At 44.8% G+C, this 19,972-nt stretch overlaps 1 protein-coding gene across 1 annotated transcript; it reads right to left on the bottom strand.

Annotated features, from left to right (window-relative positions):
* Positions 1 to 598: 598 nt before the first annotated feature.
* On the bottom strand, positions 599 to 18,447 carry rassf8b (Ras association domain family member 8b). Its single transcript, XM_053414920.1, has 10 exons — positions 18,194 to 18,447; positions 14,942 to 15,008; positions 10,003 to 10,173; positions 7,890 to 8,240; positions 7,547 to 7,752; positions 7,168 to 7,371; positions 6,950 to 7,024; positions 6,013 to 6,135; positions 4,900 to 5,029; positions 599 to 4,407 (listed from the first exon to the last, which is right to left on the bottom strand). The coding sequence occupies exons 3-10, from the start codon at positions 10,112 to 10,114 to the stop codon at positions 4,292 to 4,294; spliced, it is 1,317 nt and encodes a 438-aa protein (XP_053270895.1). The 5' UTR covers positions 10,115 to 10,173; positions 14,942 to 15,008; positions 18,194 to 18,447; the 3' UTR covers positions 599 to 4,291.
* Between the last annotated feature and the right edge of the window lie 1,525 nt (positions 18,448 to 19,972).

The raw sequence follows: 19,972 nt of genomic DNA, 5'->3' as shown, positions 1-19,972 counted from the left end.
AATACATACATTTACTTTAACTAGGGATGCAAAGTTATAAATTATAGACATTTAGAAATATAGACTGGGTGATACAGCTTTAAATGGCTTGTTGACATGAAGGGAGCCATCACACACACACACACACAAACCAATTAACATTAAGTCAACACAAACAACAGTTAGCTTCGCTTGCTAACAGCTTCTGAGTAGCTCCAGTGTGTTTGTATCATACCTGCTCTGTCCTGTGTTAGCCTCTTCACAGCTGTTAGCCTCTGCTAGCCACCGGCTAACTTCCGCTGCTGCAGCTCACTGGCTGTATCCAGTTTTTTTTAAGTAAAATTTCAAATAAGTTTCAGTTCACTCAGTTTATCTCCAACATCCCAGACACCAAACAAACAAACGAGACTTCCACGTGTCGCTCACTCAGGTGCTGCAAAGGGTGCGTTTGATTTGTTGTACCAGGATTGTTTTCACCACCAGGTCAACAACTTTATTGCTGTTATTTACACCGGACGAGCACGAATGATAAATGGTTCCACAAGGATTCAAACATTTGTTTTGTGTTTTTTTTGTTTATAATCATTTATTTACATTTTTGATTTTCATGCCTCCTTCATCATCATCATCATCATCATCATCATCTCTTCTTTCATTCATGGGTCCGATGTCCTGAAAATTAGACACTTGTTAACTGTTCAACTGTTTTCAATGAATTTAGAAATGTTCCTTTAATTTAACATTAACCCAAATTGTTTGGATTTAAAAAAAACAAAAGGTCAACATTGAAATCAATCATTCTGTACACATGATGTCACGTTGTTCTAATTTATTCCAGACACCGTGCAGGCGTTGGGGGGGATGCACACTTCATTTGTAATGGTTTTGTATCAACATCTAGTTTTAAGACCTCAGTTATTCTATATTATTACTTTTTGTGAGCTGGCAGGTAGAGGACAGGTTCATCCTTCGTGCAGCAGGTTCTGTGGACCAGGTTTCTGGACTCTTAGTTAAACAGAAGGAAATCTACAGGAGCTGAAATCTCAGCTCGTGCTCCTGTGTAAGAAATGGGAGCTGGAGTTTGTCAGGCGAGCAGTAAAACATCCATAATGCTCAACAAAGGCATTCTTTTAAGGATTGCATGAGGAGTTGCCTTAGCAACAGAGGGGTCAACATAGTACATGATATTAATATAGATAATATACATATTTTAGTTGAGGTGTGAGGTAGTTAGAGGGTTTAACAAGTCTATATTTAATCCTTCGTATCTAATATCCACGATATATGAAAAGAACCTGCATTTATCACTGTGGAGCAGTTTATTCATTTGTCATTTCTGTCAATATATTTGATTCATTTCATGTATTTTACATTATTCTTCAATTTGATCTCAGCTTCTTTCATACACAGTGGCTGAATGAAAACCAAAAGGATACATGGTAAATACTAAAAGCTGAGAAGAAATACAGGAGCTGAAACTGCAAGTAGACAATAGAAAATGAGATACAACATTGTGTCTGTTTTGAAGGTAGAGTTAATGCATGTTAGTGATGTTGTTGGCCAAGCGCACTTCATGACGTTGTGTGCATGTGAACACTTGAGTGTTTCAGCATTATGCTACAAACCCAGTGGCTTGAAGTTGCCCCAGTTTGTTCCTCCCATTCACTCTGGTGCATCTCTCATGTCAACACAAAACCGGAACTAGAGCCGAGACATTAATCATGAGCCGGCAGAGACGGGGCATCTCCTTCAGTTCTGAACCAGCGCTCCTGGTGTTGTGTCTCGCAGCTAAAACTGCTTTTATCCCCTAATTACTCTGCGCTCGTCCTCCTCCCAGTAATTCTGTGTCTTGAAATATCCCTGAGCCGTGACGATTTTCTAAAATAGCTTTCAGAACCACTTGATGGCTGTCTCCATAATGGCTCCATCATCTCATTTGGATTTGCCCTTTCACCCAGAGGCAGCACCGACGACACGGCCGGAGACAATTATTGGCAAAGTGTCCGAGGGGGGGGAAATAAGATGCTGGTTAATGTATTGTCAGGTTTCAAAGCGAGAGGGATGTCATGTTCATCCATGATTGATGTTTTCCTTTTCTGCTCATACACACTGCTCTTTAACTAATGTCTACAAGGCAAAAAGGGACACAACTAAAACCAAATGAATTATAACATTATTACCTTGTTAAGAGGAATCCAACTAAAACCAATCACACAAAGCATGCACACGGAGCTGCCTATTGAGCAGCAGCATTCAAACCTAACCCCTTTAACAATCTGCATATTATAGACTTCAATCTACTTTGACAAAATAGACTAGACTGATGTGAGATCAGTTACAGTTTGTCTTCCAGTAAGGCATGCCGTTAATTCCAAAGAGATACGTGACTAGACTTCCTCCAGGGGAACCTCAGCACTGCAGAGCAAACAACGGAGCGGCAACCTTCTCACCGGAGCCAAGGAATTCACTGCGTATGGCACTGAAGTCACGCCTGCACACACATTTAGGTTAGTCTACTTGTTATATCTAGTTTGGGCATTTGTGTGCATGCCACTATTGGTATATATATATTGTTTCTTATGAGTGAATATATTTTTTTACACATTTACAATTTGTTATTCACAAGTTACTTAAGTATACACTTAATCTGAATAAGCTGCGTACATATTTTAAAAAAGTACATTCATCTAACTATTAATGATTTATTTTTACACTAGCTTTGGTTCATGTGAGACATCTTTAGTTGGTTAAAATGATAAAAGTCAGACGGAACAAACGAATACTGTCTGTTTGTGTGTGTGTGCGTGTGTGTGTGTGTGTGTGTGTGTGTGTGTGTGTGTGTGTGTGTGTGTGTGTGTGTGTGTGTGTGTGTGTGTGTGTGTGTGTGTGTGTGTGTGTCCCTGCTCGATGAACACAGTGAAACATGTCTTGGCCAACACCGTAAGTTGCACCTCAGGTAAATACACTGGGAGCTAAAGTGCTGAGGCTTCGTCACAAAACAATATGAAAAACGAACAAAGACAGTAGGAAAAAAAAGCCATCATCTGGGAGCAGGACTAACTTTCACACAGTTAACTTTCAGCTGGCTAAATAGTATATGTTTTGTCACCACCCAGTGGTCAAACGGAGTATTAAGTCATTATTGGCAACATTTTTCAGGCTGAAGAAAAATAGCCACAGTTTCACAAAAAATATCCAGTGGCTGCTGATTTTACTTTGTGGCCCAATTTTATGGGATGAGTTAATATTTGTCAACAGAAAATCTATCCATCCATCCGCCCTTTATCCATCCAGCTGATTCTTTGATGGTCGTAGGGCAGCTAGAGCCAGCTCACATTGGGCAGGAGCTGGGGTGCACACTAGTTGGGTATCGCAGAGCCAACATACAGAGACAACAAGCACTCACACTCACTACAGCTCATTCAGAGTCTCCATTAACCTGCATGTCTTTTGGGCTGTGGGAAGAAGCCAAAGAAAACCCACCCAGACACAAACTCCACACAGGAGGACCCTGGCTAAGCTGGGATTCAAACCGGAGACCTGTGAGACGACTGTGTTAACCACTACCCCACTGGGCCATCCCTCAACTTGAAATAGGATGCACATTGTTTGATTAAATCAATTCAAAAAGTAAAATCATGTTATAAAAAGGATCAAGCCATCGTTGAGTTATACTGACATCGGTCTCCGTGACAAGGGGTCACCTGATCACCTGAATACTAAATCAATATGGCGCATAGTGTTCAGTAGCTACCTTGAGTTTCTTTTTAACATTAGACCTGTTGACGTCTGGTTTGAACACACCATGGTAAGGCAATCAGATATGGCTATGAGTTATAGCACAGGTGTGACGTCAGGGTTTGTGCATGCTCATGCATATACCTTCTTTTTTTGTCTACGCTTGTGTGTTTACATGTGTCCACACTTTGCATCCTGAAACTCCAGTTCCAGTTCATGATTGAGGACATTCAAAAATAAAAGGTTTCTCCGCCTAGAGCCTCCGTACCTGACAAGAAAATGTCTGCTGGCTTGTCGTTTTCTTTTAAGAGGAGTCTTCACTCGCTCAGATGAAATGCTTGCTTGCAAATGGGTTTGACATCAGTTGTGGTGTCCGTGTAAGATGGCGGAGGAAGAGGCAGTTCAAAAAAGATGCAAAACATCAAGCAGACTTGTCTTTCACGATACCACACTGGTCCTCCACAGGATGCTCGCTGCAGTGCGTTAATGGAGGAGCAGTTCAGCTGATTATGTGGTCACTCCCAGTTAGAAAACAGTCCAGTAACACCAGGCTGAAGGATGATGGTCCCCTGGGTCACACGTAGATCCCCTCGGGGTTGAGGCTGGTGGAGATGGTGTTCTGCAGCGTGCGGAGGTCGCTGGGTAAGAGGCGAGACGAGCCGCGTCTGTTCAGGGAGCCGGACTCCACCTCTGAAACAGAGAAGGTTTAGAAGACAAACATTAAACAGATTTTCCTGAGGATGAACAACAGTAATTCAAACAGTCAGACGTGTTATTCTTGTGATTAAAGCCTTTTAGTCTTTTTGCAATTAGTTTTGGTAACTACTCACTGTTACTTCAGTTTTATTCATATCACGTCTGTAAAGAAGCTGCCAGGTGTTTTCTACATGACAAAAAACATTATCTGGGATTTTTCTTTTGAGAATTAAAATGATTTGTTTTCTTTTTGACTCACTGTGAAACTCTCTGAGCTTCTCAGAGGTGCTGGTGATTAGTTCCAAGTAACAGGGTTATAGACATAAGCTGCAGTGACTGGCCTAACCTGTGATTCACGGGATGACCACAAGGTGGCACTGTGCTCATACATGTAAAACCAATATATAGAGTACCTCGCTCAGAATGATGATCGATCTTACTAATATGTGTGTGTGTGTGTGTGTGTGTGTGTGTGTGTGTACGTGCCGGAGGTGTTGTCCTCTCCTGCAGGTTGAGCAGGCAGCACAGTGACCTTGGTACCAGTCTGCTGAATGAACTGCTGCAGGTTGACCTGCCGCAGCTCTTTGGTCAGCTGTTCCAGCTCCTGCTCTTTCTCCTGCGCCGGAGAGAAACAGAAAAAAGACACAAAGACAACAGACAACAAACAGTATTTACTTTAAAGTCATTTTGAAAGGTAGTTTTCTTGCTGTAGGTGAACCAGGCCCCTAGTAAAATGTCCACAAAATGTCAGAGTGACCCATGTGAGAACTTCTCAGGATGTAAAAGAGGCATCATGCATGTTGAAGACGCAGGCGAAGATGTCAACCTTAAAAGACGACGAGTTTCAAGATAATCTATGCGTCCTGCATGTTCTACCAGGTTGCCCCCCCCCCTCCCCAGAGATGTTCCTCTTGCTGTGAATGCATTGGACCCAAACAATCTCCTGCTGCTGTTCTTCACATGTGAACTCCCGAAAATTGTCCTGACCCAATTTTCAGGCCATTTTCCTGGTGCAGGAAAAAGGCTGCTTTCGCTCTAATCTGCATCTTTCATGTGAGGAAAATTAATAAGATATCATTCTCTGCAGAAGCCAGAGCCCAGTCGAGACGGCATAGGAGAAACTGAGCTGCCGGATGGTTACGCAACCGCAGGCGAAGGGATTGTGTTCTTTTTCAGGCCCCTCTCTAATCAGGCGAAGAATGCTGGAACCCCCCCCCCCCACCCTCGCTCCGTTTCCCCCCCCCTCTCATTACCTCACGCTTCCCACACCCTGCTGGACCTCGCCTGCACATACGGCACTTCAACTCAAACTGGGGGCGCATGCAGCCGAGAAGATCCACCTCGCATCCCCGCGAGCCAGAGATTAAAATTCGCTTCACTGCCCACGGTTTAATGAGCTTAGTTTTCCACAGTTCCACCTGGTTGCCGGGTACAATTTCCACACTTGCGGCGCCAAACTTTTGAGTTGGTACTTTTAAAAAAAATTCTGCAAATCAGACAGAGGCAAAACGGCTAAAGGTGCAAAAGAAATGTATTGTTGAGGTCACAGCGCTAATAAAACTGAATAAAACAGGAGGCCGGAGGAGAACCGGAGCTGACCTGTATTCTCTTGCCGGATTGGCCGACTGAGCGTTCCAACGCCCGGCAGCTGCTCTCCAGCCGCGCCGTTTGCTGGCTCTGCGTCTCCAGCTCTGCCCTCACCTTCTCCAGCTGAGCACGCACCTGAAACACAGCAACAGCTTTTATAGAAGGGAAGTGGCCAAAGGCGACTCACACATCCTCCGTAGTAAAACATGTAGGAGGACTCTGATGTTTAAAGTTGTTTAAAAGTTGAGTTCCTTTAAGGTGAAAGAAAACAAGATGCAGTGTCACAAAATGTATTTATAATGGAAGCAGTACAAATAGGAAATCTCCTGTTACATTTGTATTAAAAAAGAGAATTGTTCCAGCCACTGTATGAACCACATATGTAGGGATTTGTTTTTAATCAACAAGTTAAAACCATTTTAAATGCAACAGTCTTTTCTACCTCCACCAATGAGGCGATGTTTGTTCGTTTGTTTGTTTTGCAGGATTACGTAGTGGAGGGATATGTTTATGGCTCCTGGAAGAACCCATAAAACTCTGGTGCAGATCTGGATAAGGGGGGAGATGCAGGAATTTTTTGTAATCCCTTTCTTAAACATTCTTTAACTTGTTTTTTCACAGATTTTTCAGGGAATATTTCCTGGATCTGAAAAGTCGCGGAGATTGATATTGGTGTGCAATTGGGTGCAGGTTGATTGAATTTAATTGAACTGGACTATTTAAGGGGATTTAAGGGGCCTATTGGGCCTTGTCAGAGGTATGCAGTCTGCTAGGAGCTTTCTAGTCTGCTCTGTCTCCTTTGTCTGGAAGAAATCTCCCTGTGGCTAATTTAGCGGATTCTCTGCAGCTTAAGTGTAATAGTAATTTCTGCAGGACAGACAGTGAAAGGCTCCACAGCTGTTTATGTGTTGAGTTTCCATGTTGTTACGAATGATCTGGAAGCTTCTACCTCCTCATCGTTGACCTTCTGGTTGAGCTCGGCCTCGTGCTGCAGCCGCTCCTGCTCCAGGCCTGAGTCCATGCTCTGTACAACATCACAGAAAATAAAAGCAGACAGCCAGTAGTGAAAATCATCTTCACAAACTACTTTATTCAAAATCCACATTGAGATTGTACAAAAAGAAGAATACAGAACGATTCCCTGCTCTTTCCTGATGCCACACTCACCTGTATGCGTGTTATGTACTCTGACAGCTGGGCCTCGCAGTCGCTTACGCGGCACCGCAGCTCGCCCAGCTGCTGCCGGAGCTGCCGCTCGCTCTCCTGCTCGATCTGCAGCTCGTTCTCCCAGAATTCCTCCTCCTCCATCTCGGCATCGTTCCTCCTCACCTGCTGCTCCAAAAGCAGCAGCTCCACCTCCAGATTTTCTCCCTGGTGACAGAGTAAAAAGATTTCATTTGGAAACTCGCCCTAAAGAGAATATGAACTACTCCAGAGATGAGATGAGAAATGCTTGATTTACGATCTGAAAGCTAATAGATTTGAGGACATGTGGGTTTAGAGTTCTCTGTAAGTAAAAGCTCTGGCAGCTGTGGTTTGTCTTTACTTCGTTGGCCTCGCCGGCGGCCTCCTCCCAGTCTCCCAGCTCGGCCTCGCAGCCCAGCAGACGGCTCTCCAGGGCCTGGAGTTTGTCTCTCTGCAGCTGCACCAGCCGGCTCAGCTCTCTGGCTGGACTCCCAGGCACAGATGCTCCTCCACCACCTCCAACTCTGCTCAGGCTCAGGCTCACACTGCGCTGCTGGGGCTGTTTGGCTGGATGGATGGATGGGTAGGAAACGTTTGTTGATATGCAGAAAAAGAGAGGGAGGAAGGGAAGGAAATAAACCATGAATGAAACCAGTATGAGTGATAGACAAAATAAATAAAACAGCACTAACACAGCACTCTACCTTCGGCATCTCTGCTTCTCCCAAATATGTCCCGCAGACCCTTGGCCCCTCCAGCGAAGGTCAGGGATTTGCGTTTGGGTTCCCTTCTTTTTATCGAGTGGTCCGACCCCGACGGCCGGAACTTGGCCAGAGGCGGGAGGCTCTGCCGGTAGAAGCCTCGCTCCGGGACTCGACCCTGCCCGTCGGAGGCGGGCCGCTCGCTGACGGACGGGCCGGTTCGCTGGAGGATGAGCTGCACGTCGCTGGCATACTGACCCCACTTGTTGAGGGACACCACAGGGTTCTCATTTGGAGCCAGGTGACGCTCTGTATCCCGCCACTTCTCGATCAAAGTGTATCTGCCAGTGCGACCTGGGGCAAAAAGGCCAATGAGAGCAGCTTGCATGCTGTTTCTTTAGAGCTACAGCACATGATGTTGTCCAGATCTACCGAGTCCAGACACACAGACTCATCTGGCTCGCCAAGTCTATTTATTGGTGCATGGCTAACCCTGGTTCTGCATTTTAATCGTGAACCCATCACTGGTTGAGTTTTGCAGAAACATTTTAAGACAGTTGGTCTGATTAGTATCTCTTGCTGGTTTACACAGGAAAATGTTTATCCTCTTCACATAAACAATCCATAAAAATAGATTATAAAACAGTCAATCTTCAAACAACAGTTTAATTTTCAATTTGAGTTTTTACAGAAACCAATACTTCTCAAAATTAATCAAAATCAATCACTTAGATCCACTCATCTTCATCACTAAATGCCACTATTGTGAAGTAACAGGAAAAACATGGCTGATCCAAAGAGGGATTTCTTTAGGGATGATATGAAATGCATGTCCAACAAAGGCTTCTTTGTTATAGTTGCCTTTTCCTTGGAGGTCCCTCTGACCTATGGTGTCCCACAAGGATCTATTTTTGGCCCACTTGAACACATTAGTTGGAAACGCAACTGTCTTCCCTTTTTTGCAGATGACACAAGATAAATAAAGATTTAAAAAGTGGTAAATACTAAGCATGCAACCAAAAATCTTGTTTGAGAATTTTTACAAAAGAAGTTGTATTAGTAGTTGCTTTTCTTCCTCAGTACCCAGATATAAAATAGACAGAACTGTTTTACAACTCTCCCACGCTCGTGCACCGTGGGCAGATTCAAAGAACTTCACCAGTGTGTGTAGTGAAAGAACTTTACAGTGGGAAGATTCAACACAAACACTGACTGTGTCGGGAAAAGGACTTGGTTCAATGGTTCACGGCCCCTTGTGTGTGTTATTGTGTGTGTCCGCCTGCATTCTTGTGTGTACACATGCAGATAACAGCGTAACACTGCCCATTGCACCCTCACCCTCGACTTGCACAGTACGGGTCCTCGTAAAAGAGGCACATTCATCACCACAGCCGGCCATTCACATCAAAGTGGCCTGGGCTGGACAAAAGGCACAGGGGACACAAAGGACAGTGAACGCCATAACTCCTGATACACTGTCAATGTGCATGATTCTTTTTAGCTCTGAGGAAAAACACCAATGACTATAGTGAGAAATTAAGCGATAAATCTGTTTAAAAAAAAGAAGATGTCTCTCAATTAAAAAAAATCCTATCCTCATTGACCTCACAAAGCTCTACGCACAACACAATCCATGTGATGACAAACAGAAGCAGAGTGTCAACTCGTTTCTCTGCAAATGAACACAACATGTCAATAAAGCAGCGTCTGCAGTCGGGCTCATTTCGTTTTTTGTGCAGCCCATTTGTGGTGAATCTCTCTTTGTGCCCTCGAGTCACTTTTCATTTTCATGCAATTTATCATCTCCACTGTGTCTGACAAGCTGCCCGTGCCAATATTGGACACAGTCCACATCACAGAGTGTCCCTGTTGGGATCTCTGTGGGACGACATATCATTTGCACTGTTTTTCGGCATTAAAAGGCCAGATGGAGAAGATTTCAACTAAAATCTACTCCTCTGTGGTGGTGCTGGTCTTTGTCCAGCTATCAGGTTGCCTTTCTGATTCGGCAAGACCTTTGTGTACTTTCCTATCAAGTTACCAAGGTATGTTAATATCTCACAATCCTCTATCACCAACGTACAAGCAACATATGTAAAAGGAGTTTAGATCTTACCGATGGCTTGAGCCAGGGCGATGACCACCTCCTGGCATGTGGTGAACTCCGTGACCCCGCACACGATGCGCTGCACGCCGTCCACCCACACTTTCAGCTCCATGGCCTTCATCCAGGGGCCCTCATACCTCCACACCACTGCGGGGCGCTAATGATGATTTAATGTCCATTCTAAAAGAAAAAGAAAAAATTATGATTTGTTCAATGCTTGTAAAGGAAGAAGCTTGATGCTGCATCAAATATTATTATACTAAGAACAGGTTAGATAAGTTAATAGTGACAAGCACAGAGAGTGTTAGCCTCTTTCAGCTCATTGTTTTGGTTCAATTTCACCACAATGACGTGTGTTACCAGCCACAGCAGTTAATGGTCTTCATTTAAAAAGCTAGAAAAAAAACACTGTGCACAATCTGTAAAACACATTTTTGTAGAGCAGTAGAACAAAATGTGATTATATTGTCACAATAAAAACTAAATTTCCCCACCCTCACATTTCCTCAACCTCCAGTTCCTGTTAGTTAAAATAAATAAATCATCCAAACACACAAACAAACTACACAGTTGTGCAGAGCGACACCGGCCTTGTGTAAAGCAACAGCACAACAACTCGCAACACTTGTTCTTTGGAGGCATTTTTGTGTAGTGCGGCTGATAAATGAATGCAACAACACACTTGTGGTGCAGCGAGTGCGACCGTCTAACAGGGCCCCGTTCAATACATTTTTCATTCGCCGGCATTGGTGCAGGGAGGGGGGGTAGGGGGGAGGGGGGGCTTTCAGCAGTTGCATGCACGCAGAACCGAGAGCCATTTCAAACTGCTGACACAAGCGCGTCAGGCAGCGAGGCAGTCATTACCAGAGCTGGCAAGGCCACGGCAGCGGGGCCGGAGCAGCAGAGCAATGAGGGAGCAGGTGCCTAATGCTCAGGCTTCTGCAGCCCTACAGCAAGGCAGCGCTCTCTCCTCCTGACGGGGGCCATCAGCTCCGCTCCGATCCTTGACTCTCGTATGGCTTCGGGCCTCCCTTATTACAATTTAGGCGCCTTCCATCTTCATCACAGCTGGAATGGGGCTCCAATCTCTCCTGCTACTTAGCTCCTGCCCCCCCCCTACACCCGGGGCCTCCTCCTACGGAGACTGCATTACATTGGACGCTCCTTGGCATCTGGCGAGGGCAAGGACCTGCGTTCGGTGCGGAGCGGGACGATTTGTAACCGCAGACAGGATACTGCAGGATGCATCTGAACCCAGACACCTGTTTACAGCCCAGTAAATGAGACTATTACCCTGAATACAGCTCGGCGGGAGACACAGAATAGAGGTGGACGAGAAGGGAAAGGAAGACAAATCACTCTGGAGGGGCGGATGGATAAACAAAGAAGGCAAGGTGAATGGAAGAAGAAAGAGGGGGAGATGGGGGGTGGTCTAAAGAAAGAGTGCAACATGACAACAGCACGAATATAAACCCACAAAAAAACACCTTAAAGATACAGGGTACAAGTACTGTTTAAAGTTCATGAGGTGTTTCTGAAATATATCTAAATAGAATCTGACATTAAGAAGATTCTCTCGTCAACAGAGTAGCCAACACGTGTCCAGAGTGGAACCATTGTTTATAATCTGAATCTACTCTTTACTGGAAACTAGACCTCTGTGTATTTACAGCTTGTTAACAAACAGCTGGGAGACACGGTTCTGTTTAAACACACAAACAGACGATGTGATGACACTCTCCACTTTCACAGCTGTGGTCGAAATGTTGTAATACAGTGTTTATTCAATGACGAGCGATATCCAGATCACACCGAGGCCTCGTCCAGCAGGAAGAGCCAGTTCACACAGGCTTGTAAACCCGATTCCCTCTATGTGCACACACACACACACACACACACACACACACACACACACACAGGCACACACACACACACACACACACACACACACACACACACACACACACACACAGACACACACAGGCACACAGGCACACACAGACACACACAGACACCCCTATGTGAAAAGTCTAACTAAGGTCACTCACACGTCTGCAAAACAATTATCGGAAACTTAACAATCATATGTTATTGAATTAAGCTCCAAGCTATGAGAGACTGTGCTTCAGTCAACCAATATAAATAAGATTAATAAATAGAATTACAGCCCTAATGGGACACACAGCCTGGTAACTGGTTGCGTCTCCACCAACCAGTGCATTTAAGTCCACATAAAAGATTTTTTTGCAGATTAATAAGAGATCAACGTGACCTTTGACCTTTGAACACTGAAGTCTAATCAGTTAATCGTTGAGTCTAAATGACAACCGGTCAAAATAGAAGGCAGACTTAAGATATCATGTTCGAGAAGGCAACAACATGCCTTGTGTGACATGACCTTGACCTTTGCCCGCCCGAACCTAATCAGTTAATCCATGAGTCTAATTGAGGATTCTCTCGAGGTCTCGTGAGGTCAAAGTAACCTTGACCTTCAAAATCAAATCAGTTTATCTTTGAGTCCAAGGAAACGTTTGTACCAGAGGTGAAGAAATCCCCTCGCCTCAGTGCTAACACCTCTAACCACTGGCTCTAGCCATTTAGTCGAAAAATGGTTAATAAGTCACCTTTCCCACGAAGGTGACAGTGTCTATTTAATAGAAAAATCAATGCAAATCATGAGGAAACAACACGGATAGAGATAGAAGACATAAGGTCAAACCGACCACACTAATAACTTTCCTTTCTTGGTCAATCAATGGTTATTTTTCCCTCCTTGACTCGTTCTCACTGGCCCCTTGGCACAAAAACCACAACATATGTTGGGAGATGTTTGATTTGATCAGAGGTGGCACACAGTACAGTGCCATAGGAGCAGGCAGCTGTGCAGGAGCAGATGGTCGGAGGTTGCGAAGCGGAACCCGAAGCAGATCTATATGTTCACAAGCTTTGATCCCTTTCATGGCTGCGGAGATGCTGTACACGGGCGACTCCGGTGAACGGGATATAGAAGCTGTGACGTCAGAGAACAACATGCATCACACTGGCGTCCGACTCAATGTCAAACTAATCGAATCCCCTGCTCTGCAGCTCAACCAACACAGCTACTGGAGTCTGTTTCCTCGTGGAAACGATCTTCGATTTTCTTTACCCGGCTAATAACTTCCAACACTCGAATCATTAGTACACCGTCATGCCTGAACCACCACGGCTGCCCCCCCCCCCCCCCCCCCCCCCCCCATTGCTGTTAATGTGCTACGTTTGCTTATATTTTCTACACGCTATTTCCACGTTATCTCTGGTTATGACTTTGATCTAAATTACAGTTGCTTTGAAGCCCCCACGGCCACCGAGTGGATAAATAAATCATACCGGCTACGTGGTGCGTACACACAAATTAGCATGCCGCAAAAATGTGAGCTTCTATTTTGGTTCAGCTTCACTTTAAATGTAAACCTCCATATTTAGCGACGGGCCCCGCTCACTGAGCTTCACATTTCCACGGTAAGTGACCTCAGAACCTGTGGGAAAGGTGCTGGAGCGGCTGGTATTTCCTTTTTCATTGGTCACAGTTTAATAAACAGAGTCATCCCTCCGCCTTCCTGCTTCACGACAGGTAGTAAACAATTCATAGAGACTCCAGGACGGAGTTGGTCTCTTATGCAGGAGAGTCAATGACCTTCAGCAGAGGGGACTATGGTTGGATTGCAGATACATTTCATATAAAGATTCATGTTCCCCTTCCACCAAATCAAAAAGTCAATTTTTTTCCAAAGATGTTTTTTGTCATTTGAGGTAGGTCAGAATCAAACTGACATTTGGTCAAGTGCTCATCTCTCTTATACGATTGGTTTGGCTCTATAAAAACATTTTGTGATTGACAGCTGAGAGTGGCTCCAAATGATGTCACCGGTGCAAGATGGCAGCAACCACATCCAGGATATTTTGGCCTCCCTTGTGGAGACATTTATTTGCTTTGAAAAAAAAGATAGGTCCACTCTGAAAACCCCAACATTTAAATGCCGTCATGTAATAGCAAGTTGGTGTGTAACAAAAGAAAAAGCTTCTTCTTCAGCGGAGGAGATATAGGCAGAGTTGGTCGAGGTTATACAAGAAAAGATTTGATAAGATACAGTGTGTCTCTGCTATGGACGCTGTCAGTGCCAATCATCATCTTTTGCCACAGACGTTTATGTTTCAGACGTGCAGAATACCGTGTCGTCTGGGCTGTGAACCGTCGAGCTAAACTTAGCGGTGACTTCAGTCCGCCTCCCCTCAAGTTCCATTCTCAGGATGCCACAGAAAGGCAGAGCTAGGGAGGGGACACGGTGTGGCACGTAGTGTTTCTTATTTATGTTTTCTCAGACGTGGACGGTTCATGAGACGGCTCAGCACATAAGCTCCTTTAATATCCATGAGATGAGCTTTTAAAAACATATTAAGATTGAAAAATGTAAAGAAAAGCTTCCAGTGCCAGACTCGATGCCCATCAAGGGGTTCATTTCCTGCCTTGTTCGGCTGGAAATGAAAACTTTAACAAACTCATTGATCAGGGTTGAACCATTGACCCTCACTCATATCCGGCAGCCTTCAAACAAAACAAAACTTTGCACCAAAAAACGAAAATCCAATTAATTTGTTGCCAAATGTCACAATGTTTCCTTTGAATTCACTGATGTCTGTCTAAAACGTAAAAAAATGACATCTTGTGAAATTTACTGAGGATTTTTTGAAGCAGGAGCAATGAGCAACAACAGACGGTGATGCAACAACAGACCAACTTCTGCAGCAAAAGGGAGGCAGCAGCAGCAGGAGGGGGTCCACAGGAACAAGGGGTGCACGGACAAAAGAGCATGCATGTGTGTCTGTGTGTGTGTGTGTGTGTGTGTGTGTGTGTGTGTGTGTGTGCGTGCGTGCCCACATGGCTAGCTGGATGCAAACAATCCCTCACCATGGCGACGCAGCTCTGCCTTTGTCCCGGCTTCACACAGATGACTGGATTGATTCGAGGGCACAGTCTGGGAAAGCAAACCAAACAATCAGCGACAATTAAGAAGCAAACCCGGGCTCTCCTGTCACTTCCTCTTTGTCTCGGCTGAATGTGGCCTCCGAGAAAAACACGGAGGTGTGCGCTGCAGCGGGGTTCCCCGAGGCTCAGGAGGGACAGTAAGTGGGGTCACTGAGGAAACGTGTCCCAGCTGATCTGCAGGTGGAGATTAAGTAATTTCATAATTTGAGTTGGAGCAGATGGAAGGTTTTAGTTCACATGCTTGAATGGAGATTAATCTCTCACTGCAGCTAAATGAATACACTTCACATTAGAAACTAGAATGGCACTTTGTAAAGCCCATACCTCCAGCGATGGCCCTATCTCACAACTTTAACCAAAGTTATAAAGGATTTCTGGGTGGTGTTTTAAGACACGAATCCGCTGCCAGATCCCATGACGGACATTCTTCGGTGCTGCGGGGGGGAACAATAATAAACTTTCTGGATCTAGACTCGGGTTAATGAGATGTCCTCACCCTCCCAGCTGGATTCAGTGAGGTGATGCAACATGTCAAACGTTTGAGAGGAGAAATCGAGACTTGCTGCACGTGGATCCTCTGGTGACTTTGAGGGAGCCTGGAGGCCTTTTGTGGAAAATGCTGGGGCCAAGCTCAGGCCCCCCACACCTCCTTTTTCCCTTTCCTGGATAAGCCTACTCCCCATTTGTCCGTGTTTATGCATATTTGTCTTTTTGGTGCTGTGTCATGGTTCCTCCTCTGCATTCAGATCCACGCAAAAATGGTTTCGGTAAGATTTATCCTCTCGAAATCTAGGAAAATGTCCTGGATCTGCACCAAACTTTCATTGGTTCTTTCACGGCCACACATCTCATCCTTTCAACAAATTTCGTGAAAATGCATTCAGCAGTTTTTGCGTCATCCTTCTGAAAATCCAAACGGACAGGGGCAGACACATAACCTCCTCGGCGGATATAACAATGTAACAATATAATATGACTGCACTAAATTCCCTGGCAGAGGTTGAGACCCGTCGGTGTGACTGACATTGCCACTCCTGGAGCCACGCTGCCAGCGAGGGCTAAAAATAGCCTCGGGAGCTGCTCGTGTCAGCAGGTATTTCTAATATAAAGAAGCAAATTTCATTAGGATTTGACCCTTGTGCTCGGACAAGATGGCACTTCTCCTGATGGAGCGTCCTGCGCCCCCTCCTAATACAACCGGACGACACAAGGAGACGCACGCTCCTCCACCTACTGTTCCCACATTCTGCAATCGGAACGTTTCATTCTCCCGTGTTCCTTTCGGTTTTCCTCGTCGGGTCGAGTGCTGCTGAGCGGAGACGCCTTTTAGAGATTACTTCCACATCAGCCCTGTCAGGTGAGGGGGGGGAGAGGCTGCTGCAGGTTTAACACAAGCTGGAATAAGCTGAGTGAAACAGCTACTCAGCACAACAGCTCCGTATTCAGGTAGCGTCAATAATCCGTTCCAGAAACGTATGTAAGATTTGACTGTGGACAAGCGGTGTGGTGTTCAGCGTGGAGGCAACATATGGTGATCGATTATGCACTTTAATCCAAATTAGCGGGAAAGACGTTTAAAGGCGGTTGGGTACACGTCACCACTTGCTCTGGTTGTGTTCAAACCGCTGCAGACGCTTGGAAAACAGCCTTAAAATCCAACTCTATATTATATTGATGTTACTTCCAGCAGTGCTACATGGCAGCGGCCGGCATATAATGAAGTTGAGTGACCAAATTGCCACCTTGCAGTCTCAAAAGTTGAAACTAATCAGCTTGGTGGAGACAATAAGCCTTTAACCCTGTAAGACTCGGAGCTTAGCCGACCATGAGGTGGTGGGAGGTGGGGGGGGGGGGGGGGGGGGGGCGGTTATGGATTAGATTAACAATGTGAAAATCTTTAAAATTATCATTTCTCTCTTGACACAGATCTTTATGTGATTATTCCCCAGATAATAACAAAAGCATGAAAGAATAGAAGGTGAATCAATGCATTGTGAATTCAAAAAGTTAAATGGTACGTTTTCTGCATCTAGAAAACTGACCGGATATTGAGACACGTCTCTGTAACTGCAGAGATTCAGGAGAGAATTTGCTACTTTTCCTTGTTATACTCTCCGTCCATTTGTTTGTTGATTTGTGTGTCTGTGAACAAGATTACACAACAGCTCACCTGACTTCCATGAAACTTGGTGCAGGGATGTGATATGGGTCAGGGAAGAACACATTCAGTTCCCGGGAGATAGCTCATGGGTCTTGATGATAAGAAAACTGATATTTAAGAATATGGACTGTTAACTGGAATCTACATCTTTTACTGGCTATGAGACATAAACCAGGCAGATATTAAGTGTTGGACAAGGTCAGGATTTGATAAATGATGCTAGAGTATGTGGCAAAATGGTGTCATTAAAGAAAAATGGAGCAAATGGAGTTCAGTTGACAAGATTAGTTTATCAGAAAGTACATCTGTGATCTCATAGTGTATTATCCTGTGCACAAGTACACACATTTGTGCATTCTCACACTACAAACCTAGAAGTGGCTGTGAGTGAATGAGTGTTGCCCTTGTCTCCATCACACGTGTGCTTCAAGGACTCCTCAGTCTGCACTGTGGCCGTCTGACTCAGTTGAAGGAACTCTGATTAAAACCACTGCTGAGTGAGCGCTTAGAGCCCAAACTCTATTAAGAGATTCATCACTGCAGGGCTCACACACACACACACACACACACACACACACACACACACACACACACACACACACACACACACACACACACACACACACACACACACACACACAGATGGCTCGTGCCCCATGTGGAGAATCTCTCCAGGGTCACAACATGTTTTGATGATGAAGTGTGACCACAAAAAAAAAAGAGACATTATTCAATTTTCTGCAGCATCTTCCTGGAGAGTTCCACAGGAGGGTTGATGGGAATTCATCTGAATGCATCTGATCCCACCAAAACAAAGTTATGCAACAACGTCTGATCACTTTGTTTTCTGAAATATCTGAGGTCGTGTTTTTTTTTTTTTTCAGAAGAAGCCAAACAACCTGCAGGTTTTGAAATGTTGCCTTCACTGACGCATCCATGCCATGCACCCCCCCTCCCAATCCCCCCTGCAGAAACACTGACCACATTGCTCCCCGTGTATAAAACAAACATACCTCTAGTTAAAGATGATTTCAGGACATGTTCTAGAAAACTCTGCCGCCTCACTCTCTCCCTCTCTCCCGGTGCATGGTCCGCGGCCCGGATCCTGCTTATTTATCCCGATCCGCGCATCGCAGGGAGCGGACACGTTTCTTCTAACCTCCGCCGCCTCCTCCTCCTCCTCGGTGTGGATGACGGTGGCTCGTGTGGATGTAAACACGCGTCACTCCGCTCATCGGACATCCGACACGGAGCTCACACGCACGCCGCTCCGCCCGCTCGTAGCCCCGCTGTGAAAGGGAGGGAGCCCTCGGAGCAGCAGCGTGCTGTAGATTAACATGGGAACGCAACTGGGACACCGCAAGGCATGATGGACCCGTTAAAGCTGCAACACACTGGACCCGGGCTTCCTCACAGTCATCAGACACTTTGATTTGTTATGACACAATGTGGCGTTTGATAAATCTATATTTTAACCTAAACTTCACGTGTTTGGTTAAAAAAAGCATCCAGAAATTTAAAAGTTCTCATTAAACCCCCAATTTGTGGGATTTTCTTTGAAGGTTGAAGCTTCAATGGACTGGTTACCAGATCCTCACATGTCTGATGTAGTCACCAAAGTTTGTTATGAGACAATGTGGTGTTTTGGCTAATCAATTTTTAATTTCCCCCGAAACTTAATCCTTTTGTAATCATTTAATCCAATATAAGTTTTGTAATAAAAAACTGAACTATTGTGTCTTATTTTCTTTAAATAGTAAATGGTTTTGTATTTATAGCGCTTTTCTAGTCTTGATGACCACTCAAAACACTTTACAGTACAGTTTTACATTCACCCATTCACACAAACATTCATGCATTGCATCTATTAGCAGCACTTTATTGTTTTTTATGAGGGGCAATTCGGGGTTCAGCATCTTGCCCAAGGACACTTCAGCATGCAGATGGGGAAGAGCTGGGGATCGAACTGCCGACCTTCAGGTTGGAGGACGACCGCTCTACCCCTCAGCCACAGCCTTTAAAGATGTTGCAGTGCCTGCTCTAAACCTGCCTGTTTGGAACGGCATGTGTTGATGCTCTGGAGCTACTTCAGAACCATTCCTCGTCATGAGTGAGTCCTCCTCAAACACTTCTACAATATCCTGTCACCTTTTAATTGTTTGTGTGCTGGAAGTTGTGTGCAGAGCTCTCTACCTCTGCACTTTCCTGGACCATTAACGTTTCTTATAAGAGGTGGGAAGTCGATAAGATCAAAGTTTTGTGTATTACGTGCTCAACATACAGACCGAAAGACATGTTTTCTAACTCTGACTCAAGATTTAGATGTATATCTACTGTAGTGATGTCTACAGGCAATGCAAAGATATGGCTTCTCACATTTCTCTAATTCCATCATCTATAAAATTTTGAAGAAAAATGTATTTTCTCTCAACATTTGAAACACTGCATATCTGCATCCTTGCAAATAATTCAAAGACCCATAGTTACATTGAGCTGCTATTCCAAGACCATGTTTCTTTTTACTGTCTGCTCCAGCCCAGGAAATATTCATATTTCACCTATTCTCTTTAAACGTGGAGGTGGAACTAATGTCAGAAGTGGGATTTGAACCCACGCCTCCATTTGGAGACTAGAAGTCCCTTTGGCCAGGAAGGAGTCAGTCCTTGAGTCTGACCTTAGACCAATCGGCCATCCTGAATTGGATCTGTAGTTCAGACAAGCATGATTGAGTAATATTGAGTTAAACAAGATTTCCTCTTTTATCACATCAGGTAAATCTGCAGTGAAGATCA

Source organism: Pleuronectes platessa, chromosome 22 (genome assembly GCF_947347685.1).
Source record: "Pleuronectes platessa chromosome 22, fPlePla1.1, whole genome shotgun sequence".
NCBI lineage: Eukaryota > Metazoa > Chordata > Actinopteri > Pleuronectiformes > Pleuronectidae > Pleuronectes > Pleuronectes platessa.
Note: the sequence above shows the minus strand (reverse complement) of the source record. Positions and strands in the feature narration are given on the sequence as shown.

Excerpts from the sequence above, each read along its gene's own strand:
- rassf8b (XM_053414920.1), bottom strand. The coding sequence starts at position 10,114 with ATGAAGGCCATGGAGCTGAAAGTGTGGGTGGACGGCGTGCAGCGCATC. Across the intron at positions 6,136-6,949 it reads AGAAGGTCAACGATGAGGAG|GTGCGTGCTCAGCTGGAGAA; the intron begins GTAGAAGCTTCC and ends GCTGTGTTTCAG. Across the intron at positions 4,408-4,899 it reads AGGAGAGGACAACACCTCCG|AGGTGGAGTCCGGCTCCCTG; the intron begins GCACGTACACAC and ends TCTCTGTTTCAG.